The 26,954-nt window shown below is 52.2% G+C and overlaps 1 protein-coding gene across 2 annotated transcripts; it reads right to left on the bottom strand.

Moving 5' to 3' along the window:
• Nucleotides 1–1,959: 1,959 nt before the first annotated feature.
• Nucleotides 1,960–25,803, bottom strand: nwd2 (NACHT and WD repeat domain containing 2). 2 transcript variants are annotated; one of them, XM_029839559.1, is made up of 8 exons: nucleotides 25,579–25,803; nucleotides 24,649–24,820; nucleotides 19,960–20,048; nucleotides 15,542–15,658; nucleotides 11,277–11,480; nucleotides 11,007–11,157; nucleotides 9,218–9,807; nucleotides 1,960–8,108 (listed from the first exon to the last, which is right to left on the bottom strand). In XM_029839559.1, the coding sequence occupies exons 1-8, from the start codon at nucleotides 25,591–25,593 to the stop codon at nucleotides 4,227–4,229; spliced, it is 5,220 nt and encodes a 1,739-aa protein (XP_029695419.1). In that variant the 5' UTR covers nucleotides 25,594–25,803; the 3' UTR covers nucleotides 1,960–4,226. The 2 variants fall into 2 exon arrangements, with proteins under 2 accessions (XP_029695419.1, XP_029695420.1); XM_029839560.1 differs by having other exon boundaries at nucleotides 25,335–25,802.
• Nucleotides 25,804–26,954: the final 1,151 nt, after the last annotated feature.

Below are 26,954 nucleotides of genomic sequence, written 5' to 3'. Positions count from 1 at the left end.
GATGGAGACGAATCCTTTTAAAACTGGTGTTGAATGTTCCGATGTGTGAAAGGGTTCCTGGCTCTAAATGGAACCCTTAAATTAGATTTAAAAACCCAGTTTCTGTTTTAATGTTCTAAATCAACAATGCGGCTCCCATTGAGCTAAATTATGAATAGATCCCTTAGGGGGGGTTCAAGTGCTCAGTGGAGCCATTGAGACTCAGGCCCTCAGGTTTCTTCAGGAGGGCCGAACATTTAAGTCAAAGAACCCTACGTGGTTCTAACGTGTCCATTTTTAAAGCAAAGGCCCCTTTGCTTGATTTTGAACTGAATTCTGATGTTCTGAGGATGAAAATGCTCTATGTTGGTTCCCCTCCTTGGGTTTGCTTTGAAGAAGGAACCAGGAAAACGTCCCCACAGCTCCATCAAATGGAGCAAGAGCAACAAACGGGGAGAAGGAAACCTCCCAGTATGCTTCAGAGGAAGTAGGTCAGGGCTTTCTGGTTGTTATCTTTCCAAACCGAAGGTCTAAATCGAGGAGGGGGGTGTGTGAGAAAAACGGGAGGAACACTGCTAATCTCTCGATGTTGGGATTAAAAAATAACCCACCTTCCAGGCACAAAAACAACATTGTGAAATCGACACGTTTCGGCTTCGGGCGGCCTCAAACGGGTCAATTTCCCCGAGCAAACATGGCGTATTTGGGTAACGGCTCGGCAAACACGGGTTTCTCAAACAAGGTTTCCAAGTACGGTGACCAGATTAAATTTCAACCACCGGTAAGGTTGATGTTGTAGCCCTGGCTGGTGGATCTATGGTTATAAAAAAAAAAAGAAAAAAAAAAAAAGAGGAGGGGGCAGGGAAACATGTGACTCTCAGGCTTCCCCCCGCCGATGGAAAACGCCGCGTACAGTCGGAAAAAACCAGAAGCGTGACAAAAGGGTTCAGTTTTCCAGAGTAAATTCAGCTGACAATCAGGAGGCTATTTCAGGGCTGAGTAAATAAGAAGCAATGCCGCGCTGCACCTACTGTAGCACGCACAGAAACGCGCCCGTGACCTTTGGTGACCTTCCAGTCGACAAACAAACGCTGTAATTATTCGGCTGTGTGACGCTGCAGGTGGAATGTGCTAGCGATAGCCAGGCCCTTGTTGTCACCGGGGCTGGAATCGGCCCCGATGGCCAACAGACATGAGCTCACCCTCATTACAATGAGGGGCGTGGCCTTGCTGCTGTTGCCACGGAGACCTGATACACACAGGCAGCACATGCACACATTAGCTTAGAGTGACACCAGTGGAAAATGAAAATGCAAGCAACTGGTTTTGACTGGCCACTCTCTTTCTGGAGGTGTGTGTGTGTGTGTGTGTGTGTGCATGTGTGTAGCAAGCACACTATCCACACACATGGCCTAATTATAATGACAGTGTCAGCCAATGTTGGAGAAATATTCACCATGCTTGTCTGGCAGTCAGCATCCAGTGCAGAAGAGCAATTACTGGCCCGTCAAATCATTGTCATAACGTGTGTGTGTGGTGGGGGAAGGGGGGGGGGTGACCCCGGGGGTGGAAATCGGCATCGGTTTCCTGCTGAACCGCGAGTTTTGTAGTTTAAAAGCGAGGCGAAACCAGTACTTCAGCACAAAACAAACGGCTCAAAATGATGATGATATTTTGTAAATCTCCTGGCGAAAAAGATAAATTTGATGGATGGATTAAAAAAAAATAAAAGAATCTCCCGTTGTAGCGGCGAGCTCGTGACGGGCGTTTTACGCCGCTCGTTGCTGATCAAATAATTTGCTTTTCGCGCGTAAGTAAATTAGCGACTCTCCATTTTATTGTCAACCGGCGGCTCGAATTGGGTTAATTCTGCTGAATTAGCGTCACTCCCGTTATCTCTCATTTTCCAAGATCAAAGGGATAAAAGGAACACAAACGCACTGCGGCGACTAATGAGAACGAACATCTGGAGGCGGCGCGGTGGAGGCAAAAAGTGAACCATTTTATTACATTAAAATGTTCCATACAAACAACGCATACACACCAGGTTCATATTGCTTCAGACATAAGTTTCTTTTCTGAATTCCAGTTAAACAACTCTGTAACAAAATGTAAGTACAACATTTATGAAAATATAAATCTCTAAACAGGTAAGTCAGTCCTGACGATACAAAGAATACCATAGAAACATTCATTTTACCAGTAAGTCAACTATAAGTTGCAAACATTTATTAAAAGTCATTCATGTTACGTAACATACAATAATACCATTGACCGGCTTCCATATGGACACATTCAAATATACTCTTAATCAAGCATTCCATATATTTTAGAAGAGAACTCTTCTTCTTTTTTTTTAAAATAAAGATAGCACATTTTCTCTATCAGAAACAGAATCACACTAGAACACTGAAACAATTTGGTACCAATATAATTACAGTACAAGGCTCATAAAAAACTAAGGACAAAAAGAAACAAACTAAAACCGCGACTTTGGCTATTCTGGTGTTTCTCTTTCCTTTTCGGAGCTTGAGTTGTGGGGGGTGATCGAGAGCTCGATGCTACCTGCTTCGCGGTATTCAAAGGGCTGTTTTTTCGCAAGAGTGTTTTCAAAATGCGTTAAGATGGAATAGCCCTTAACGAGTGCGTTAACTTCAGCCACGTCTGGCGGATGATTCGTTGGAAGTCGTTTTGGGTCGCTTCGATGAAGGCGAGCTTGGTCTGAACAAGTTCACCAGGCGCTAGTTGGTTTTGGCTGCCGGGAAATGATGCCGTTTGTTTCTCTGAGTGCTCCTCAAGGTCAAAGAGTTTTGAGCGGTCAATGGCCAAACGTGGGGGTTGAAATCATAGCAGCGGTTCGTGCGGCGTTAGCTCGGGCGACGCACACCCTTGCGGATGTCATCCTGCAAACTTTCTGACTAACGACTAATGTACGAGAACGAACATGCAACCAAAGGTTTTCGGGACAAAATCCCCTCAAAATCTAATTTGATTCTGTTTTACTTATTTCTTCCTAACAAAACAAATCCACAGACACCAAATCGAGATGCCGACATTCTCACTGGCAACTTGTCGCTCTGTCGGGAGTCTTGTTACGTCACAATAAGCTACAGCCTCACCTGGCGTCCCTTTTCTGTGGCCTGAATCTCCCCATCTCGACAAATTGGAAGTGAGAAGTGTCTCGGACGGGTCCTGATCCGCAGGTACCTCGAGGCCGTCGTGTATTTTGTAGGCGGACGCGATATCCATAATTTAAGACGACTCTAGATCAACAGTTTGTACAGTAAATGCGTATAAACCAGCCATAAAGTGCATCCAACTATAGTCGATATATTCACACGTCCGGGTTCCTGGAGGCTGACGAGCGTGCCGTCCGTTTCAAAACTCAAACACTTGAACGAACTCCACTAAACCCAAAGCAAGGACACTGTTTAAGGCGTGAATGTGTGTGGTGCTATGCTACACTGTATGCTCCATAGTGGTGTTTCCCTTTTACACAGACGTTGCACTGAAAGATGGAACTGCGGTAAATTCACCATCAAATTTACGTAAACGGCTCCGGCTCCTCTACAGCTTTCCTCACAAACAGCGATGCCTTTCGCCCCCCTGTGCTGTCGACTGGGCTGCAGCTCCAGCACGAACGCACGTGTCATGTAACTGTGTGGTTTACAAATTCCCTGCATTTTTCGTAAATCTTGTAATCTGCACGTTAAGAACATTTGAAGGTCCAGGCACTCAACTTTGATTGCATTAAGCACAACGTAACATTTTTAAGGAGTTGCACAAATTGCAGCAGCCAAAAAGGGATATATGTACACAAGTTGTTTTTGTACAGTACCGACTGATTCACAAAATTAAAAACATCATTATGGCTTGATGTGCACGATGCCTATAGATATATTACGATGATCACTGGAATGGCTGTGAAAATCAACCAACACAAGAGAATAAGTTTGTTCTTCCAATGCAAAAGGACGTGATGGCAAACACATACACCACACCTTTAAAAACAGCATTTTCTAACAGTCTTTGAACGCAAAACAAAGAGGAACGAGAGGAGTTGGAAGTGATACATCATTTAAGTGCAGCGTTAAAATGGTCGGCCCAGTAACTACCCAGCGGGCTGACATCTGCAGCTGAGTCACGTGGCTGTAAACAAGTATCAACTGCAAACCCAGAGATTCTAAACTTTGTCGTCTCTACCCATCCGCCCCAACTGTGCCTGCTTCTTAGCTAGTTCTACCTGCTCAGTCTTTTTTGATAGGTGTGGTTGACTCGACTTCCCCAGAGTCAGACACGTTGATTGGGCTGTCCCTTGAGAAAACCTCGGTCGACTCCCTCCAAGTGCAGTCGGCAACAGTCTTGAAGGAATTGTTGCAGCACTTGGGCCGCACCTTCTGCGAGGCGTTGTTGACAATCTGTCTGCTGTTGGAGGTGGCGATTTTTATCTTCAAGGCAGCGTCGACGCGATCCACCACTGTGTAGGTGCCGATGCTGCCGTCCTCGAAGCCGATGATGATGTTCAGCGCTCGCTGCGAAAGCGACAGGAAGGTGGGGGTCTTGTATAAGGAGCACGTGCCGATGCTCTTGCCATCAGCGAGGCGCATTACGATCAGGTTGGACACGACGCCGGCGTCGTCATCTTCGTCACAGTTCCGGAAGCAGACATACACGAGGTAACGGCCGTCTCTTGATAACTTCTGACGCCAAATTATCCCAGCAGCATGGACGACCCTTAGCTTCCCGCTGTGCAGGTCCAAGACATTGATGTTATCATCGCCCTTGGATACAATGCCTACTTTTCCATTAGGGGAGATCTGGAAGTCCTCTAGATTCTTCAGGAAGTTGGAGGGAAGCTGGACTCGCCTGCAGACGGACTCGTCCGCCACGCTCCAGATGAAGATGGTTTCCGTAGACGTGATGAACACCACGCAGTCGGGGCAGTCGGGAATGAGCTTGAAGTTGACGATGGTGATGCCATCATCGCAGACAAACTTCTTGGACACGCTGCCTGACCAGAGGCTGACAGCAAGCAGCTTGTTTTTGGACGTTCCCACCAGGAACGTGTTTGCGGTGGTGATCAATGCGTTCTGAAGAGTGACCAAAATGTTGCAGACTTTGTGACCGGTAGCAAGCCTCCAAACTCTGGAGGCATTCTGCTCACAGAGGGAAACAACAAACTGGTCGTTGTGGGTGATAAGTAGCTGCGATATTCTCTGTCCGTTGATGCGGAAGATGTTCTCTCCATTGTTGGTTTGCCAGATGTACTGACTGGACTTGTCATCGGAAGTCACCATGAGATCCCCTGAGGAGGTTAGGACACAGTTCTCGACTATGCCTTCGTGCTTAAAGACGGTCTCAATGAAGCCAGTGCTGAAATTCCATTTGTGGACAGCTTCTGAACCATCCATGGTAAAAACATAATCCTCTCTGCTGGACAGATGGAGGGTCTGGATCTTCTTGCCAGTCTTGTCAATATTGGACATGGCCGTGATGATATCGATGTCCCAAACGGACAACACTCCACTGCTGGCAACAGAGAGAAGAAGGTTGTGGTGAACGGATTTGATGAGTTTGACAATAGCGCCTGAAATCTCAATCAGGCTAGCCATGCACTGTCCACTGTCCCGCCTCCACACAAAGATCGAAGAGGTGTTCTCCATGGAGGCCACGATGCTTTGTCCATTCTTGGATAAAACGGCAGCTACAAACAGCTCAGAGCGTTTGGCTTTGAACTTCTCTACCATTTTCCACACCTTTGTGTCCAGAACCTCGATACTTTGGGCCTTACAGAGGAGAAGAGAGCGTTGGTCTTCAGATAGTTCTATGCTCACCACCTCACTGTCGTCTCCTCTGCAGTCGTAGTCCTCCATCAACCTGGGGTTGGTGATCTCTTTGGTGTTCCACACTGACAGACTGCCTTCATTGTCGATCATCACCATTTGGTTGAGAGTGTCCAGAATCAGAATGGACTTAACGAATCCGCCAGAAAATTCGGACGTCACTGTGGCCAACTTCTCTCCGTTTCCCAGATGAAAGATGGATGCGGTGTTGAGGTACTGGCCGCAGAAGGCATACATCCCATCGGGGGAGCACTGGACACATGTCACTTCATACCAGCAATGGAACTGATAAAGAGGCCAGCCGTAGAGCAGGTCAATTACGTTGACGTCTTTGCTGGCTTCAAGCCAAGCCAGAGCATGATGGGTGGACAAGGTGAAACCGTTAATGAAAGCCACCCCGCCAGTGACGCCGCCGTGCTTGGACCCTTTGATTTCAACCTCGGATAAAAGGCAGGACTTGTGATTATCGTAGATCAGCAGCGTGTTTTTGGTTGTGGCAACAACCAGATACTTTTCATCAGTGGTTAACCTGATTCCCAGCACGACAGCTCTGGCTGTGTCGATCTGTCTCAGAAGCTGGCGGCTCTCTACATCCCAGGTGCTGACAGAACCATCTTCAAGTGCAACGAGGACTATGTTCGGGGCGAGAGTGGGCAAGATCTCTACGATCTGCATGTAGCTAGAGCAGAGAGGAAGCCTCTCAGGGCTGTAGGTGACGTCCATGGAGGAGTGGAGAGGCACGATGGAGCAGTACTTCGGACCATCTTTGTCACACTCCAGCAGAAGGTGTCGGAGCTTTGGGAGGGAGGTGACAACTGGAAGAAGCCTTTGTTGCAGCTCTGCAGACAATGAAGCTGGATTCTTCAGCACTTTCACTTTGATGCTACGGAGAGTGGTTGCCAGGAACTTCAGCTCCTTTTCTTGGGTGTAGCTATACGCCAGGTCAATGTCCGTTAAAGCCTTCTCAAACTGACCGATCTTTATCATGGTGTACAGCCAGCTGAAGTTCATGATGACGCCAAACATGAGGTCATCAGTCCGTCCACTCCTGCTCAGGTGGTACACCAGCTCGGTCATCTTCCTGTGGTTCACAAAGAAGATGTCAGGCTCCAAAAGGTTGCACTGGAACACCCAAGGCTGCTCAGGAGACTGCCGATCGTAGGAGTACTTGTCAGAGGAGGCTTTTTCGTGTGAATGCTGATGGGCGTTTTTGTGGTGAGATATATTCAGGGACGTGAAATGATTGTTGTCGTAGGTGAAGATCTTTTTCCTGCCTCCGGACCACGCGCCCAGAAAGTACTCGGCGAGGAGGCTGTGCATCTGATGGACATCCTCTTCGTTGCTGAGGTACAGTTTCTGGGCGATGAGATGCAGGTGTCGGTTAGCCCAAACCATCAAGGTGACGTTACGCACCTGTCTTTCCACCAAATAGCCCTCCAGTTCCTCTTTTAGCTTCGCTACCAAATCGTAAGATATTCTCAAGGGGTTTTTGAGGTAAGTGGCCACAATAACATCACCGAGAACTATATTATCAAGAGACAAGATATCTTCCAGCTCAACCTCTGTCAGCCCTGCCTTGGCCATGGTGATATACCCTAATGCTCTGAAGACAAATCGTTGGCCCAACTTGTTCTCCACTGAGTAGAACAGCTGTTCTATGCTTTCGTGCACAGTGGAGCACAGGGACCGATCATCGACATCTTTGTGAGACCTCCAATGAACAACTTCTCTGTAGATGAGATTGACAAACATTGGCAATGTGCACTTGGAGAGTGCCTCGTTGACATAGATTTGCTGTCCCGAAGTGACTTTCCTTTTCACTCCAAGCAGCTGCTGTTTCAGGGTTTGGCTGCAGACCTTTCGGTCCCTCTGGACTAATTCGACATAATAGCCCTCATCGTGGATGAGGTGCCGAAGCTTCTGCAGGATGCCGTGTTTGTTGGGCAAAGTTGAGACAACAATCCGGACGGTCCGAGGAAGGTGTATAGGGAGCCACCACAGCTTGCGGACTTCGTCTGCCTCCGAGAGCTGCTCCAGGGCGTCCAGGACGATGACTAAAGGCCTGTGGAATGAAGATTCCCCGAGAAGGTTGATCAGCAGCTCCTTCATCTCCTGGATCTTGTTAGGCAAAAAGTGAATCAGGCAGCGGTAGTTTAGTGCAATCTGTTCACAAATGCTCTGAAGGAGGGTGCGGAGGTCTGTTGAGAGCTGAGTGGAGCCGATGAACCGCACAATGACCACCGGGTCGGTTTCCGGGCCCATCTCGTTTTGCAACCACGTGTAGGCCTGGAAAGCAGCACAGATATCATAGTTAGAAACAAAACAATTTAAACTGCCTTAGTATTGCAGAACAATCCTGCAATAATCTCCTTCATGTACTCAGGAAGAGGCCCAGCTGTGGCTCTGCTACAAAGAGATCCTACTTGACACTTTTAGGGCAACAGTGAGAAAAGGAGACGGTATCTCTGAGGGAGGTGTTGAAAGTATGGCAACGGCAACATATCAGCAGGGAGGGAAAAAAAGACACTCATTGAAAGGCAAAATTAGCATTTTGCCTCAATGCCTCAAATCTAATCCCCACTCATCCAGGCAGTCATGAAGAAAACGTGCACAACATGAATTAACCTGGGAGCAACGAGCAAATGCCACGGATCACCCAGAGACAAAAAAAAATCGGCTTCTTTTTCGACTTGATTCCGCATCGGCGATGTTTGCTAACTGTGGCAGAGCAACAGCTGCGCTGTTAGAAATCCATTCCACGCAGCTGGATTTCATACCGTAATAGTCACTTTAACAACTCGTGGTTTTACAATCATCGTTACTCTCCAACTGTGAACCAGTTGGCCCTGGCCGACCTCGCTCAACGCCGATTTCTTAACAATTCTTGAGGTATTGCATTAATATTTTAGTGCACTGGCGAACTCGGTGATACTGTTCAATGAAGAATGTGTTTTTAGAGGACAGATTAGATTTTTTTTTTTTTCCCCACTTGAGTACTCAGACAAGCTGCTGTTGGCATGTTACAAAGATGGTCCATCTGGCACTGACAACATGAAAGACCGAGGAATTCAGGACAGTCTCTCGGAAACATCTTCTCCTTCCCCGATGGATGCTCAACACATGCTCTTACTGCAACAAAGCAAAACAGTTTGTCTGGCGGAGAAAAGACTTTGTTCTGTCGCCGTTTCATTTGGACACTTTCTAAAACGTTAAACCGAAACTTTTTACTATAAATGATTTACGTTATTTCTGGTTTTGCTTCTATCGTGATGCACGATGATCAATTACGCACCTTTTGGCACCCAGAAGCATGCAAACGTTAGCTTTTCAGCTAGTTGTGCCATTTCACATGCTGTGATCAGACGACGACGCTAGCGGCTAACGCAGTCTCTCACCTGTCTGGCAGCCTCAGCTAGCAGCACCGTCTTCCCAGTGCAGGGTCCTCCGTAGACCACCAGGGGGCTCATTCTGCTGCCCTTGGAGGGCAGAAGATACTCCTGTATGTAGTCCAAAGACTCATTCTTGGATTGGTGAAGCGCAGCGTGGCTTTTGCAGAGGGACAGGTGCTGCAGGATCTCGTCATAAAGCGTGTCCTTCTCTGTGTCAAAGTTCTGCTGCACGGTAGCTTGGATGATGTCCACCATGTCCTCGTAGAACTGCTTGCACAGACCCTCCACGTAGTTGCTCTCCACCTCCTGAGAGTAGCCTAGCTTCATGTCGCAGTGCGTCACCGAGGAATAAACGCGGAGGTTGGAGGCGGCGACCACGGTGGGGATGAACTCGTCCCGCACCTTCAGGAGACGCTCGTAGGCCTCCTGGTTGCGCATGACTCGGTCCGCGCTGACGACGATGTCCATGTATCGGCCCATCTCGGGGAGCTTGGCAAAGCGGTCGAAGTTGGATATCTTGCGGATGTAGCAGACGCATTTCCTAAGAAAGGCCGGAGTTTGTTTCCCAAGAGCGAAGTCCAGCTCATCCTCCAAGGCTGTCGGGAGAGGACGAGAACACATTTAGATGCGCTGGTGGTGTCGCGAGTATCTGTTGCTCTTTCATGTCTCCAACAGATGCACAAATTCTGTGACGCCGTAAAAATGAGTTGGGGCTTTATTGACATCTGCTTGCGCAGGAAGGCGGCTCAGAAACTTGAGCCGCCTTCCCGCGCGAGCACTGAATCAGAACAACCCCTCCGGTGTAACACGGCAGCAGCTCTCATCGATTATCGGTCCTGGATTACCTGAAAGTCCTGACCTGCACTGCTCAGCAGCGGTTTATTTCATTATATAGCGCGAGCGTTTGTGTTGTTCACTCATCTCCGGTATGGTGTAACCTAGCAACAACCCGCTGGTTCCAGGCAGCCACAACGGACAACAGAGAACCAGGCGGGGAAACAAGTGACAGTATTGACTTGGGGTTATTGAATCGTTCCGTAAATGAGCCGGGTCTGAACCTATATCCAAGGCAGACCAACTTCCTGAATCCAACGTGCAGATTTCAGGGATTAAGTCTCGTGGATTTCCCTGAGGAGCAGGTTCCAGTCTGGACACCGATTTCTAAGGCAGCGACTGTTGCCGCAGAGCTCCTCCACACTGAAACTCCGGGCCAGAAACTCCCGCGTAGTTTCGCTCTCACGGCCCACTAATGAGCGGGGGGGGGGGGGCAGGAGGGGGAACAGCTTCCGCAACACAGCGAGAAAAACAAGAGTTTAAAGTGCTGTTTTAAAGAGGAACTCTCCCAATTTATCTTTTATATTCCGCTGCTTCATTGGAATCACGGAACAACATCAAACTGCTTTTGATGAGTAATTTCTGCCTCTTGCGAGTCTTTGTTGGGTTTAATTGCCGGGGGGTAATTAATCTAAAAGTGTGGCGTGACTGATTATTGACTGCCTGAGCCGAGCACAACTGCATCTCCGCTGTCGTTATCTATTCAATTATGAGCTGGCGGATGACAAAGTGGCCTCAGTTATTGAATAAATGAAGTTTATGGAATTCTTTTTCCCGCTGAAGCTGAATCTCTGCCTCCATCTGTCGTCGATTCCTCCAAAACAAGTCGGACTTTAGGGCCTTTAAGCTCCCGACGTCAGAAAAATGCGGCATTTGTGACTACAAGATGTTCCTTCAACACCCATGGAACAGAAAACAGGGCTGACAGGAAAAGGCCTGAATAAGAGGAGCTGAGACCAACCGGAGCAGAGGAACTTCTTGGCCTCGGTGCTCTTCATGGTCCCCTTCTCCTGAAGCTGCAGCACCGCTGTTCTGAAGAGTCTCTTGATCTCCTCAGAGACGTTCCTCCAGGCCTTGTCGTTCTTAGTCTTGGCTACGCTGCTCGACTCCATCTGAGAGGGACGGAGCAGAGGACCGTGATGCTCCAGGAGCCGAGAAACCGGTTGATTGCAACCTTTGGCCTCATTAGATCAGGTGAAGAATTCGAAAACGGCATTTTATCCGGACTCACCGAGTTCTGGAAGTTCTTGAGCATTTGGGCTTTAGGTTTGAGGTAGTATGCGGGTGGCACGGAATTTTCGTCCCTGCAGTACCACTCTTCCAGAATGTGTGTGTCCAGCCCCGCCTCCACGGCTGCGTCCAGGATCATCTCGAACTCGGCCGACTCCACCTCGCCCGGCACTCGGATGCTGCCGTACTTCTCCCCCACCAGACCCTGAATTGGAGGAAGGAAGGCAAGACAGGATGAGAGGGGAAACGGGAATCATCGGGCTCTTTGTGGCCCGGCGTGAAAAGACCCCTCGAAAGTCGATCCAGCCACTCCTGATCGTTAAGTGTGCGGAAATATCCAGTGGAATACGTGCCAATCTGGTCAGACTTCAATGCGATCCGCTCCCACTGAGATTTCCTTATCGGAATTCTTTGTTTTTGGTTCTAAAAAAAGCCGGTTTGTTCCGCTTCTGGGTGCCAAATCTTTGAATGGCGAGCTTTTATGTAAACCACAGAGCCGGGGCCAAATTCCCTAACGCTCCGTCATCGGAGGAATTAAGAAAATGAGCGGATTGTTTTCATGTTCAGAACCAATCTGCTCGCTTTAATGAGAGGAAGCTGATGTTTGTGGAAAATAAGCTTTAGGTCTTCGAACTCGACAGTCACAGATCTCAGCGGGCAGTGTGACGTCTGCACAACCACGCCGTTATCGCCCTCTTCCCCGCACACGCGTGTGCTTTGAGTGGCAGCCGATACCGGACCGGACTGGCTCTATTCCTCCGGACGTGTGTGTGTGTGTGTGTGGGGGGGGGTGAGCTTCGATGAGCAGGAATCGTTGATCCGACTGGCGGGCCTGGTCCGTCAGACCCACGCCAGACTGTCCTCCTTGTTTCCTCGGCATCGGCAGTGCGAACAGACGCAGGGAACGAGCGCCATCCGCTGATGTCACGTGACGCGGCCTCCGCTCGGAACGCACACACACGCCTGCGGTCGAGTCATTTACATCGTAGCTGCGCTGCAAATATGCGCACTAGCGCTTCCACATCTTCGGATTTCAGGACGAACAGTGGAGGATTCTGGGTTTTTGGTGCTCATCCAGCAGTTTCACATCCCCTCTTTAAGCTAATTTAATAATTTACACACATGATTCACCCTCTAATTGGTTTCATTCAGCTGACGAAGGAGGGAAAAAAGAGTTTGACAGCACAGCAGGTCAGACCACAACGAAGGACGAGAAGGCAGAGACGCTCGCACGCTAATTCGGATGTGAGCGTTTGGCTTCACGATAATTTGTCTTAAATTCACGCACATGTCCGGCTGGATTATTAGACGGATTAGAGGATTATTACAACGTTTATCTGAGCCTTTGTACCTTGGTGATAAAGTGCGTGTGGCAGGAAACGGCGTGAGAGTGCCTGGATACGTATTTGCCCCGCCCATTTTATGAAACATGCATCAGGCTTGACTCGTGTGGCGTTGAACCACAAGATATCCCACAATGCAGTTCGCCTCTTCCACTTCCACACATGCGCGCATCGATAGCATTGAGGAACGACAGGCTAACACCGTGACCGGGTTGTTGGGATGTTTGTGGGTTGCTGAGGCCCCGATTGCACCTTCGATACCAGGAGCCAACCAAACACAGCGGCTAAAACAGCGGTAGCTACGCTCACCAAATTTAGCTGCCCTCCTCCGCCTGCTTCCCTCAACTAGATTTTTCATCAACCCTGGAAGGTGTTTTGCACTCCGGCTAAGTGCACTTAATCTGATGAGCTGGTTGGGAAAGACGACTAAGATATTGTGCACAAGGTACAGTACGGAACAACAAATCAATCAGCTGCGCAGTCAATCAATTCACACGGTAGCGGACGGCCAACGGCTGTAATATCTGCTGCACAAGCTTTGGCAGGAAAATGGCTCCAAAGAGATAGAAAGGTAACAAAGGGATGTTTAGCTAAATGTATTGGATGAGTTTGTATGAATTTTTGCTCCCGTGACGTGTTCATGCGGCTGAAATGGGCGCCGTGTTAGCCTAATTAGCATCGAATTTAGGGGGATGACGAGAGGAAGTGCACCAGGAAGTGCCGCTGATGTAAACATGTTGCCTGAACATCGAACTGGGAAGTAGAAGTGAAAAAAGGCCAACAAAAGTTTACCGCATCGCCTCTGTTAATTAAATTATCGGGCTATTGGCGATGAGGCCTGGGGGACGCCGGTGAATATTGTGCGCTAGTATCATATAATTAAGGCGCGTAGCATCAACAATTCAGCCAGCTGGAACCGGAAAAATTAACCTGAAAGGAAAAGGGACCTGGAGCAGCTCCCCAGGTGGTCATTTCCAGGAAGCACCCAGAGTGGCTGGCTAATGGTATTAGCTTTTACATTAGCATCATTTCAGACTTGGATATTCACACATTTGCATCCAGCTGTTTGCTGACGGAACGGAGGCGAAGAGGCGTGAATGCAGGAGCTAAAGAGTCCTTGACTATCCTCTTACAACCTTGGAGAATGAGAGCCGAACAAACGGAGGGAGGGAAAAAGCAGAAGAACAGGAAGAGCTGGAACTCGTCCTCCAGGCGTTTATCAAGTTTTCCTGTTTCTGTCTTTTCTAGCTGGGAATCGGAGCCCACTGGAGAGAGCTGATGGGAGTAAAGAAGAGGGGAAACACGGCTCATTGTCATGCTTAATCTGCGGGTCAATGACACCATCACCATGCCAACCCCTGCCATCGCCATGGAAACCATCTTTATTGCGTCGACAGGTTAAAGAATCCCTCCTCCCCCACCCCCCCGTCACCCCACAGGTGAAGAGCGTGTGCACAAGGCTGCGCCGTCATCCATTTTCATCAGCCCGTCAGGTAAAAACAGCAGATTTGAGCTTTTTCACGATCCGTTTAAGACGGTTTATTTCCTCGCGTTTATTTCCTCGCCACGCTCAGTCCCGCCCGGCTCCATCTCTCCATCCAATAATAATCAACGCAGACATCATCCCGGGTTTAGTGTTCTGTCCATGCTAACACGCTAACGTTTCATCCCCCCAAACACCAGAACATGCTGGTTGGCGCTATCTCTTTCGCTAGCCTAATTTTTTTTTGTTAAAACTAAAATCCACATGAACTCTTAGAATCAGAACTTCTATCGGAAAGTAGGATTCACAAACGGAACCCTATATTCCGATCGTCCCCGTTTCTGGGTCTCCCGCACCGTAAAAATAACGGTACACTAGAGACGCCCCAGACAACCCAGATCTGTCAGAAACGAGGCCCCGCGTCTGTGATCAGAGGACCCGTCACCCAGCGGAGCTCCTGGGGACTCGAACTGGGGCGGGAGACGCCGTCAAATCCCCCGATTCCAGACCTGAGACGCAGGTGTGTAGCAACGAGACGGGGACGGGATGCTCCGACGTGTCCGTCTCTGCCTGTTTTCCAAAAACACGCGTCTCAGGGCGGGATCGTTGGGGGCTTGTCGGGGTTAAGAAGGTGTAATTGCCCCGTAGACGGAGGGCAGCAAGGGCTGATGGGAATGAATGAAATTAGACAACAACCCCAACGGAGGGGAGCCGATCATCTCGGGGGGGGGTCGAGCCTGCTCCCGCGCTACGATGATAGCAATAACGTAGCGATTTGGAGGGATGCTAGCTCCGCGACGAGGTGGAATCGGGGAACTTTGTCCCAACTGCGCTGAGGCGAGGAGAAGCTGTCGCCACCGAAGTGGTTTTAATTAGAGGAACGCTCCCCGCGGAACCGGCGGAGAACGAGCCGCTGCAGATGTTTCTCAGCGGAACGTTCCGCTTGTTTGCCGTTGAGAGAAAATTGACTAACAACAGCTCGGGGGTGAAAGATCGGGGAGTGATGGGGGGGGGGGGTCCGGGAGGGAGGACAGCGCTCCCTGGAGACTGCCTTTCCTGTCGTACCCATAATGCATTTCCTCTCCTCTCGCACCTCCGTTCCGACCTGGAGAAATGGATCGGTTCCGTTTGAATAATTCACCGTCGCTTCCTCTCTTTTTCCCACCTTTTCTGTCCTTCTGCTTGATGTTTTTTTTATATTTGGCCTAAAATGATGACTGAAATGTCAGCTGTAATTATGTCAGCCACCCCCCCCACCCCCCCCCACCCCCCCAACCCCCCGCAGACTTAACTCATCCCACAGAGATATTTTTAGCCCTCCGTTCGGCTTCCGTTATGTTTGAGCCATTCTGGACATTTGAGACGGACGCAGAATAAGGTCCCGGCTTTCCAAGCGAAAACCGAGCAGATCGCTCCTGGTTTTTCCCGGGAGACACTTACCACGAAACACGGCCCTGCTGAGGTCTTCAGGCATTCCTCCAGGAGCTTCATTCGGAGCCGCTGCAGCTCCGGACTGTCCCACTCTTCCGGGTCCACGCCCCAGTAGAGGTCCACCACCTGAGGACACGGGGACAGTTACAACACCAGCGACGCTAAACGTGCTCCGCTAACGCTGGGATTCAGCCGGGTGAAACACCTCCGGCTCTTAAGTCCTCAGGTGAAACTACGAGGTCGGTGTGGGCGTCCACAAAACCCATTAGCATTTAGCAGGTTGGAAAAGCTGTAAACACACCACGGTGGCCGTCGCCGCCACAGGGGAGACGGGTGAGAAAACCGCCTTCTCACTGCCCGTGTGGGCTTTGCTGAAATGGGGGGGGGGGGCAGCCTTTAGCATGCTAGCCTGGTCCTCACGTGTGGCGCTCCATTATCACATTATTCTCTCGTCTCGGGGCTATTGATTCTGCTGCCTCCCTGAACGCAGGTTTGAGGATTAGAGGAGTAAAACGGGGAGGAAGTGGTGTGTGTGTGTGTGTGTGTGTGTGTGTGTGGTGTGTGGGGGGGGGGGTTCAGCAGCTTCTCCCTTCATGCTCTGCTGGCCACCAGATTCGCCAGCTCAAATGAGTTTGAGCGCGGGCGGCGTGACTGACACATCGCGAGACTGGGACTGGGCGACGGAGCCGGACCCCCGGCGACCTCGGCAACCCGGTCCGACTTTGAGGATGTTTCAGCGAGCGGACAAGGGTCGGGAAAAACTTTCTTTGGAAAGTTCTCCGGAACCTAACGGTCTACTAGCGCCGCTAATCTGCTTTTGGAGTTCAAGTGTGGGCGCGCGTGGGCGGGCAGAAGATGAGCGCCCCTGATTGGGAGGATGCAGAGCAATTAAAGGCCAAGCGACGATATTAGCTGCACGGCGGTGACAGGAAGTCCAATTTCCTTCTCCTTCCTTTCCCCTTTTAGCTTTCCTCCCAGAAACCTTCTTATGTAATAGCCGCAGCAGCTAATCAGCTTCATGGTGTCCTTGGAAAGCGTTAGCCTACGGTGGGTCAAGTGTGGGAGGAGCTATTTTTCGTGTTTAAGTGTTAGACGTTTGGAGGGAAAAGGCGTGAAAGAAGGCTGGGACTGGAAGTCAGGAAGTGTCAGACTAAGTCAAAAAAGAGAGGAAATGGGCGCCAACGTAAATATCTTAAGCTCGTAACCGCAGGCAGTTTTATCGGGAACACGTAGTAAATCTCTAAGAGCGTTTGATGAATGCAGCTTTCCCAGAGCTCGGAGGAAAGTGTAGCTTTAAGCAGCAGATCTGGAGCCTGGTGCGATTTTCTTTTTTTTTTTTTTCCTGCAGAGATACGGACGAGGAAGTTAAAGCACGGATTTGCTTTTGAGGTTAGCGGTATTACCGAGCTTGGCTGCTGATATGGACGGTCAGATTGGGAGCCGACTGATGAGCCGAATAAAATTAAATTTTCCGTTTTGGAGATTGAGCCGAATCGCAAATGTCGGAAAAGGATCGGCCCTAGCTAGCTGTACTGTTTAGTGTAGGGCTAGCCAGCAGACCAAAGAAGCACAGGTATTAGCTAGTGCTGTCGGAATGTTCCAGAATGCTCGAAATGGACTTTAAAATCGTAGATCTCACTTCCTGAGTTGGTGATTTTCTCAACAAGGAACACGATATTCTTCTTTTTGAGAACCATCTGTCCGACATAAATATGCTAATGGCTCTGACAAAAGATGCGGAGCTGAAAAACGCGGCTTCGTCTGTGAACGTCAGGAGGAAAAAAGAAACAGACAGGTTGGAATGAGGGCAAGGCTGGAAAAACGCTCTTATCGACTATTATTAGAACGTTCTGAAAGAGTTCTGCTCACAAAGTCGAGGAAAAGAAAACGCGCTCTCGCTTAGCACGTCGATACGAAGAAGAGAAAAAGGACGACTTCCTCAGCCCAGGTTAGCTGTTGGCCGCTGGGTAGCTGTAACGAGCTAAGACTCGAGCTAAACTTTGTTTTCTTTCGTACCTCCTCGCTGACGCCGTGAAAAAGCGTAAATGTGTTCTAAGTGGATCCTCAACGCCTGTGTAAGAGGACGAGGTTTTTTTTTTTTTTTCTCGTTTTAGCATTAAAAGTTTTAAGTGGGTGACATAAAGAGGCCTGAAAAGCCAGATTGACAGTGGTAATCCCCCTTCTTTAAAGAGCAAACATAATAGCTTACGTAAGACGGCGTTGAGACGTCGTCGGACTCATCGTCTCGTCCCCGTCCTGCCGCTCGCGTCGTGACTTAGAAAAGACGTCTGAGTGATGTTCCGGGAAACTTTTAGCATAAATGCGGCGTCAGCGCGCGTGTTTGCGAGCCTGGCAGCCGCCGAGGCCCGAATCCGCTAACCCCGAGATCCCGTTTAACTCCGGCGAGTGGGGGGAAGCGATTGTGCTGCGACGACGTGATTTATGAGTCTGAGGACTGCGAGATGGTTTTAGGGATAATGGGAGTCGCGATCCCGAAGCGGAGACACGCAACAAGCGGACCGGGGAGCGAGTTTACGGGCAAGAGAAACCCAGCGGTACTGCAGCTGTCAGAACCACGCCGGAGTCTAGGGGCCCAACGGGGTGTCAAACCGGTGGGGCGAGGCCAACGATGCCGGTTGCGTCGTGTCGTTACGGCAACGGCAGCAAGAGCCTTTAGACCGGCTCTGGCAATCGGTCCCGGTGAAGCTGCGGGAGGATCCTTCTCCCTCCAGCTTGGTGGCTAAATGAGGACGCGAGCTTTCCTCCCTCTGTCCCTCTGCCTGGCTTCCATCATCCCTCCCCATCCCATTAAGGCAGCGTGGAAACCGAGTCAACCGGTCGGGGACTGGTTTTTGCCAGCCTGGCATATGTGTGTCAGCGTGTGTGCGCGAGACGAGACGCGCACGCCTGTGTGTGAGTGTGTGCGCATGTGTGTGTGTGTGTGTGTGTGTGTGTGTGTGTGTGTGTGAGTCAAAAGCAGAGGTGGGAAGAATTACTAGCCAGGAGCTAGCTAGAGACGATCGCAATCTGAACACCATCTCGGCGAGATGTTCTCGCGGCCTGCGTGAGGATGAGGAGGGTGAGGAGGGTGAGGCTGGGGGAGGGGAGGAGGGTGAGGATGAGGAGGGTGAGGCTGGGGGAGGGTGAGGAGGAGGTGGGTGAGGATGAGGAGGGTGAGGATGAGGAGGGTGAGGAGGGTGAGGAGGAGGAGGGTGAGGAGGAGGTGGGTGAGGATGAGGAGGGTGAGGATGAGGAGGGTGAGGAGGGTGAGGTGGGTGAGGAGGAGGGGGAGGTGGGTGAGGAGGAGGAGGGTGAGGATGAGGAGGGTGAGGAGGAGGGTGAGGATGAGGAGGGGTGAGGAGGAGGAGGGTGAGGAGGAGGTGGGTGAGGATGAGGAGGGTGAGGATGAGGAGGGTGAGGAGGGTGAGGGGAGGGTGAGGTGGGTGAGGAGGAGGAGGGTGAGGCTGGGGGAGGGGAGGAGGGTGAGGAGGAGGAGGGTGAGGAGGGTGAGGTGGGTGAGGAGGGGGAGGTGGGTGAGGAGGAGGGAGGGGTGAGGAGGAGGGGGGGGAGGTGGGTGAGGGAGGAGGAGGGTGAGGATGAGGAGGGTGAGGAGGAGGAGGAGGGTGAGGATGAGGAGGGTGAGGTGGGTGAGGAGGAGGGGGAGGTGGGTGAGGAGGGAGGAGGGTGAGGAGGAGGAGGGTGAGGCTGGGTGAGGAGGGTGAGGAGAAGGAGGACGGTGAGGGTGAGGAGGGTAAGTGAGTCACAGCATGAGCTTCCAGGCCGTCCCATCATCAGGTGCTGGTACCACCTCTTGGGTCGGTCTGGCTTCCTGCCCTGGTGTCGTCCCTCAGCTCTGGGGGGTATTTGGGTATTTGGGCGCTAACGGGCTCCGTCTTGTTGCGAAACCTTTCGGGGGACGTGCGCTCTGAGCTGTTTACAATCCGGATTCTTGCTGCCGACCCCCTGCTGAGCGCCGCTTCCCCGAACGCTCGCGGGGTCACGAGTTGCCCCGTGGGCGGCGAAATCTGCTCAGATCCTCTCCAGAGCAGAACCGCCCCCCCCCTCCCCCCCCCCGGCTGCAGGGCCCCTCTGGATTTGCTAAACAAACCTCCTTCACGTGCCTCCATGCAGACTTGCGATGCAAACGACCCGATCGGGCGAACGCCACGTGGAAAACGCCGCAGTTCTCCGACACCCCCCCAACCTCTCCAAACCCCCCCCCCCCCCCCCCCCCCCCCCCCGTTAGCGCTAGCTAGGTCTGTGCCAGCCTCCACCGATGCAGCCTTATCTCTGCCTTCTGTCCGCTTCAAGGGACCGGGGGGACACGACTGTCAGTCCTGGGCTCGGATAGGAGGAAGGTAAGATGGACGGGGATAGATCAAAGGAACATCAAAGGAGAATGACAAAGGCAGCCTGGAACCGGTTACCTGGAATTCGATGCCGTAGTTCTCCCTGCAGAAATCTCGTAGTTTGGGGTACACGTGCTCTTTTAGCGCGTTCCTCTCGGCCACCGTGTCTGAAAGGAGAAGGAAACAAACGCGGGAGTGTGAATCCCACCGCACAAGCGGAGCTTCGATCACGTCAGACGGCTTCACCGGGGTCGGTCCGAGGCGCTACCGCACGTTTTTATTCGGCTTCCGTAACAGTTCCCCGACCGCGCAGTCGTTTAGCAATTAGCTGCGTGCGAACGGCACCGTTCTCGCCAACGCGCCCTTGTTGCCCCTCGGAGGAGCCGACGCTCCCCAGGCGGGAAAGAAGAAACCCTGGAAGACACCTGGAAAACAGAGCCTGGCGTATGCGCGGGCTATTTCGATCGGCTTCTCTTTTCAGAACCACAACGGACTCTTGAAGAACGTGTGACGATCCGGCGCCGCGCAGGCGGTGATCATGTCGTCCAGCCGGCGTCGGAGTTGTGTCCCACTTTTCCGTAATCTGGTTGGACAGGTCCGGTCCCTGTTTCCCGCTCCGTTTCCGAAGGGTGCCGACGAGTCGTGGTAAACAGAACACGGCCCACAGGAAGGCCGGGGCGCTCCCGCTCGCCCCCCTCGAGGCAGAACGGCGCGGAGGGGCGGGTGGATTCGGGGGGACGCCAGGGTCTCCCGTCTATCTTTAGTAGGGCCCGGGGCCGTGGGCGTGCACGTGCACGCGCACGCGCCGGCCTCCAGCTGCTGCGGCGAAATGTCAGATCGAAGCCGAACAGCTGTAACGGGACGCAAACGGGAGGAAAAGCGGCGCTCTCGTCCGATCCCGTTCCAGATAAACGCTTCTTCCGGGACCAGAACCGGCGCCTCAATGTGACCCGGCGCCGTGAACTGCGCGGCGGCTGCGGCGTGCTGATAGCGGCAGGACGCCGCTCTCGCGCCGCCTTATTTCGTGGGACGTTGATGAGTTATGGCAGGAGGGTGCACGTGCGCGCGAGCGTGCCCACACCCACATGCAACCGAACAAAGCCTGAACGTTCCATTCGCCCTCTTCCTGCCTGTGCGTGTCCCTCCCTCCAATTTTCCAATCTGTTTATTTCTGCAGCCCATCTCTCTCTCTCCCCTCTCTCTCCCCCCTCTCTCCCCCCTCTCTCTCCCTCTCACTCCCCCTCTCTCCATCTCTCTCTCTCTCCCCCTCTCTCTCCCCCTCCTCTCTCCCCTCTCTCCCCCTCTCTCTCTCCCTCTCACTCCCCCCTCTCTCCATCTCTCTCCCATCTCTCTCTCCCCCCTCTCTCCCTCTCTGTCTCCCCCCCTCTCCCCATCTCTCTCCCCCTCTCCCCATCTCTCTCCCCTCTCCCCCCCTCTCTCTCCATCTCTCTCCCCATCTCTCTCCCCCTCTCTCTCCCCCCCCTCCCCCCTCTCTCTCCCTCTCTCTCTCTCTCCCCCTCTCTCCCTCTCTGTCTCCCCCCTCTCCCCATCTCACTCCCCCCTCTCCCCATCTCTCTCTCCCCCTCTCTCTCCCCATCTCTCTCCCCCCCTCTCTCTCCATCTCTCTCTCTCTCCCCCTCCCCCATCTCTCTCCCCTCTCTCTCTCTCTCCCCTCTCCCCTCCCCCCTCTCTCTCCCCTCTCTCGCTCTCCCCCCTCTCTCCCTCTCTGTCTCCCCCCTCTCCCCATCTCACTCCTCTCTCTCCCCCTCTCCCCTCTCTCCTCCCCCTCTCTCTCTCCCCATCTCTCTCCCTCTCTTTCTCCCTCTCTCTCTCCCCCTCCCTCTCTCTCCCCCCCTCACTCCCCCCCTCTCCCCATCTCTCTCCCCTCTCTCTCCCCCTCTCTCCCCCCTCTCTCCCCCTTTCTCTCTCCCCCTCTCTCTCCCCATCTCTCCTCCATCTCTCCCTCCATCTCTCCCCCCTCTCTCTCTCCATCTCTCTCTCCCCCTCTCTCTCTCCCCCTTTCTCCCCCCCTCTCTCTCTCCCTCTCTCTCTCCCCCTCTCCCCCCTCTCTCTCTCTCCCCCTCTCTCTCCCTCATCTCCCCCTCTCTCTCGAAAAGCAATCGCTGAAACGGTAAAATCCTGGCTGCTAACGCCGTCTAAAAAGAGGAACAGCTAACCAGGCGCTAGCTTCCCGCCCTTCGTGCCCCCTCCTGCCGCGTGTTGGCTCAGCTCGGCCCTCGGTCGCCCTCTCCGAATGTCAACGCGACTCCGATAAAGCAATCAGCATCTCATCAAGCCGCTACAATGGCCACTCCAGGCCGCACTTGGTATGCACACCCACTTTAGAGAGCTCTGATTAAAATGGGGAGACGTCCGGAAGACGAAAGGAACAACGCCGTCGCACTGGCGTGCACGCAGCCGTGCAGCGTGTGTGTGTGTGTGTGTGTGTGTGTGCGCGCTGCGTGGAACATTTAGCTTTAACCAAGTTCCCGGGTGACTTAATCCAGCGACACTTGGCGGAGCGGCTGTCCGTCAAAACTTGGCGTCCACAGGGCTAATTAGCGTTAGCATAAAAGGGGCGGTCGGGTGAATGGAGGGCTTGTTTTCATCCGCTCCCACAAACAAATCTTCAAATCGTTGGAGCCACCTAAACGTGCGGAAGTGACCCTGAACCGCGCCGCCGCCGCCGTTTACGAGCAGCGACTGACCCGGAAGACGTCGAAGGCAAAACGCTGCTGTTTAAATCAGCCGTCCGGAACAGCCAGATGTTCGCGCCTATCCGCAGATCATCCGAGAACCCGCCACAGGTTACGCCCCCACCATCCCCACACGGAGATCCAGGGAAAACATCCGTGTCAGACACGGCGAGCCGGGATACAATTCCACAAATTGGAGTTGTTCGACGGCCCACGAGAACAAGCGCTGAGCCTGTGTGACACAGAAACGCTCTCTAGCAAGTGCAGCGGATAGCATCTGTGCTAGCAGCTGCCGCCTCCAAAACCTACGCTCCCACTCTGGTCCGTGCCAGAACACACCTGACGACCCGGTCGCGGTCAGTCACCGTCACACCGTTTTAGCACGTTAGCATTTGAGTTTTTGGGGCATTTTAGCTTTGTTTCGGTATAAGACGGACACGTTAGCTCACCTGCAACAGGACGCTGTTGTTGATATTAGCCTCACAGAGGTCGGTACAGGCTAAAAAAACGCCCAGCGGAGCGCCTCATAAACGCCACGATGCCTCAGAACCGGGCTAAACCCGTCCCCTCTCCGCCCGGTCCTCCAACTCTTTCCTCTGCTCTCTTCCACCAGACTGGGCGAAAGATCCGAGCCAGAGACCCGGAAAACGAAATGTCACAATTAGCGGTGACGTAGCCGTGACTTGGCGCGTGGCGGGACGAGTGAGTTCATCCACCCAAACCCGGAAACCTGTGCGTACCTCAAGTTTAATTAGCTTAAGTGATAGCTTGCGTCTAGACGGTTGATGGAGTCGTCCTGCACGCACAGACGGAGCGGCGGCGCGATGTGTCGAGCGGGACGCCCTGAGATAAATCAGGCTTTTCCTCTGGTTTGCTGCTGCCGTTTGGCTACTGCTAATAACGGATCGGCTCTTTTTTAATGGATCGACCGTGGCCGCACACAAATTCCTCCACCTGAGCCAAGAACTTGAGTGATTCATTAACATCACGGCAGGATGAGATAAATCCCCTCAGATTAGCCATTTAGCTCACATCCTGGGCCAACGCTACGACAAGCTGCTAATCCGTACCGCTGCGTGATAAGATGAAACAGTGCTAGCTTGTGTGTTTGCCCGTAGCCTGGCTGTTGTTGGGAACGCCGCCAAAATGGGAAAATGAAAGACGGAAACTTCCGTGGAGCTGGCAGAAGATGGCAGCAAAAGCAACCCAGGCGGCTGCTTGTGTCGGTTAGCATTGGCGAAAGGTTAGCGTAGCGAATTCTTATTGAACCATATTTTAGCATCGCAGGGTCAACGGCGGCGCTCCAGGATGGATCACCGTTCCCATCGTGTCTCTTTTGAAGCCGTTTTAGCTCCGAATGTGATCGGTTCCCTTCTCGGCCGAGACCAGCGTTTCCGTCTGAAGCCGCCAGAACCAGCGCGACCCCCCCCCCCCCCCCTCCGATGCGGAGAGCTGGGCAAGTAAAGATCCCGCAAACGGGAGGAATTCAGGCGTGGCGGCTGCCGCGTTGCAGGAATTCTGCACGCGGAGCCGCTCATCCATCAGCGGAGGTCGGTTCTGTTGCCAGTAAATTCATTTGGACTCTGGAGACTGAGTCAGCTACAAGTTGCTGAATGATGCCAGATTTTTTTTCTTTTTTTTTTTACTGTACACAGCAGACCATAATAATGTCCCCGGCAATTTGCTCAGCAAGGGTAAATGACAGTGATGCATCCCTCCTCCTCTAATCCTGTTTTGCCCCCCTCCCCCCTCTCATAGCCTACTCTACTTACCTTGCCTTGTTTACTAGCACTAGGCCTATTTTTACCCCCTCGCCTGGGGGGCATATTCAAATACAGCGCGTCGCCCGCGTGAACCAACTGTCTCGCGCTCGGCTCACACCGTGCACTCGCTGTCAAAACCAATCTGGTGCCGCGTCCGGGTACAACGTGCACAAATGTGGCCGAGCGCAACCAGAACGCTCCAGTTTCGCCCGTTTTGGGGAGATTTTGTTGAGCTGGTTCATAAAGAGGATTTTACTCCAGAGTGTTAAGGGTGGGGGGTGGGGGGGCAAAGGTCAGGGGGGTCTTACCGTCGGGGTTGCAGCAGATGAAGACTCGGACGCTGCGGCCGCCCGGGACGTGGTGCGGCGGCAGGGCGGAGATGTTCCCGCTGACGGCCGCCCTGCGCAGCGCCGACTCCCGCGGGCAGGGCTGCCTGCTCCCCGCTCCCGACGGCCACATGGGGGACGACTTCCACCGTGGCTACACACACACACACACGCACACAGAAGAGGCGTGATGTTAGCGCGGCCACGAGGGCGCAAACGCAGGCGCGTGGACACGCATGCTTGCGCGCAAATTCGCCGCGTTTCACCCGCGCGGTGCGCTAATTACGGCAAGGGCACGATTCCGGTGTTTGGAAATACCCAATGACCCCCCGAACGGCCGTAGTTAGAACACACGCGCGCGCACACGCACACAAGTCAAGTTCCGCTGGACCCTCCAAGTCCGCCACACACACACGGATGAGGCGGGATGTTGCATTCATGAGGTCGGAGAGACAATAACAGGACGTTACGCGCAGCCCACGACCGTCACGGTGCATGCGTAATTCGTGAACGCGTCCTTGGACGCGTTCACGGCTTCTCATGCCACTGCGGGACAAGACTGAAGGAATGAAATAAATAAAACAAAAAAAAAAAGAAGCAAAGAAATGAAAGGAGACGACACCGAAGTGGAACCAGACGAGCAAGGCAAGCATCAGCCGCGTTCCCACCCCAGAGAAGATGCTTGGAAAGGCGGATAACGGTTATTCCGCCGGGAGCAGGGAAGTCGGGAGTTGCTTTATCCTGAAATGTTTCAAAGGTTCCGGGACCTCGGAAGAGACGACAAAGGGAGGGTGTGGAGGAAAGTTTGGCAGTCCGCGGGATCACAAATCCTCTCAGAACTGACAATTAAAGAGCACCGGAGCATCCGGACTTGGCTGCGGGCACGGCAGCGGCGCACTTCTTGTTGCTCACATTCATGCGCTTCATTTCGCGGCTTCCGAAATGATCCGAGCGACGAGGGCGGCGAGCGGAGGGCGGGAGCGGCGGGAGCGGCCCGTCAGAGGCGCCGCGGCCGAGGAGCGAAGCCCGGACGCGGTGGAAGGGACGCCGAGAGTCGGAGGTCTTCCCCTGGCATCCTGCTGTCTGTGCGAGCCGAGCGAGCTCCGAGCGGTAGAGCCGGAATCAAGCCCGCCGAGCTCACGGCCCCGCTTCCGGCAAAGCCTTTCAAAATAAGAGGCGCGGTGAAGCAAACGCAGGACGAAGCGATTTTTTTTTTTTTTTTTAGAAGACTCGACGAGTTTTTAAACTCAACCCAGCTCCGCGTTTAGCCTCAATATAGTCGGAAACGACTGTCGGTGTTTGTTTAAAATCGCTTTGCCCACCGGAGTAATTTGCTATGACTTTATTTCGGGCCAAGAATTCGCGCGCCTTCGACAGCGACGCACTTCCGGAATCGTTCCCGGGTTTTTAGCCTGGCTTGATGGAGGCGACCAACGTGATGCTCCCAAAGCGTTTTTCCACTTTTTTTATTTTTTTATTTGGGGGGGTTCTTTATCTCTGGCGGGCAGGCTCCTTCAGAAATTCCGGATTGCATTTGAATTCCTGCAGTATCCAAACAATCTTTCTTCGTGATTCACTTGGATTTAATTTTGAAACAGGTTGCGAGTTTGATTTCTTTTCCATCTTAGAAAACCGAAGCGTCTTTGTTTAGTTTTCCTCATCAGTGCTAGCTAGCTCACAGTCAACACATTCTCCAGATATATGTATACATTTGCTAATATTCTCTATAAAATTTATAATATAAATGGCTCAACATTGCAATTCAACTTGTTAAACAGTTGTTTTTTTTTTTAGCATTAGCAGTTTTTGCCACCGCCCCAGTTTAGCATCGCTATACACCCTCCTGTAGGACTCGGATTAGCTGGATCGTCTCCATCCGTGATTTAATATCCTGCCGCATAAAACAATTCAGGGTGTTTGTATCAGAAACTTCATACTGTGGACATCAAAGCAATCATTGCTTCCACTGTGTAACATCAAAGCTCAAAAGTGTTCTTTTGTGCTAATATTATCCCTAAGCTTTACTTCTTGTATGTGGCAGATCAACACTGGGTCCGTCCTGTCCCCCACTAGCCACCTTCTCTGTATTCTCCCTGCCAAACCTTCAGACACCAGACCTTTAAAAAAAAAAAAAAGACCTTGCTAGGACACGGAAACGCGCGGCGATTTATCCGATACCCTTTATCAACCTTTTCTGAGCAGTCAAGGTTCAGGCCCGGAGATTCTGACATTTAAGGCATAAAGCCCTTTGTTGCCGGGCGGCGAGAGGAGCGGCGCTCCTGGAGGAG

The sequence above is a fragment of the Takifugu rubripes genome, chromosome 8 (genome assembly GCF_901000725.2).
Source record: "Takifugu rubripes chromosome 8, fTakRub1.2, whole genome shotgun sequence".
Classification (NCBI taxonomy): domain Eukaryota; kingdom Metazoa; phylum Chordata; class Actinopteri; order Tetraodontiformes; family Tetraodontidae; genus Takifugu; species Takifugu rubripes.
This window is presented reverse-complemented; position numbering and strand designations above follow the sequence as displayed.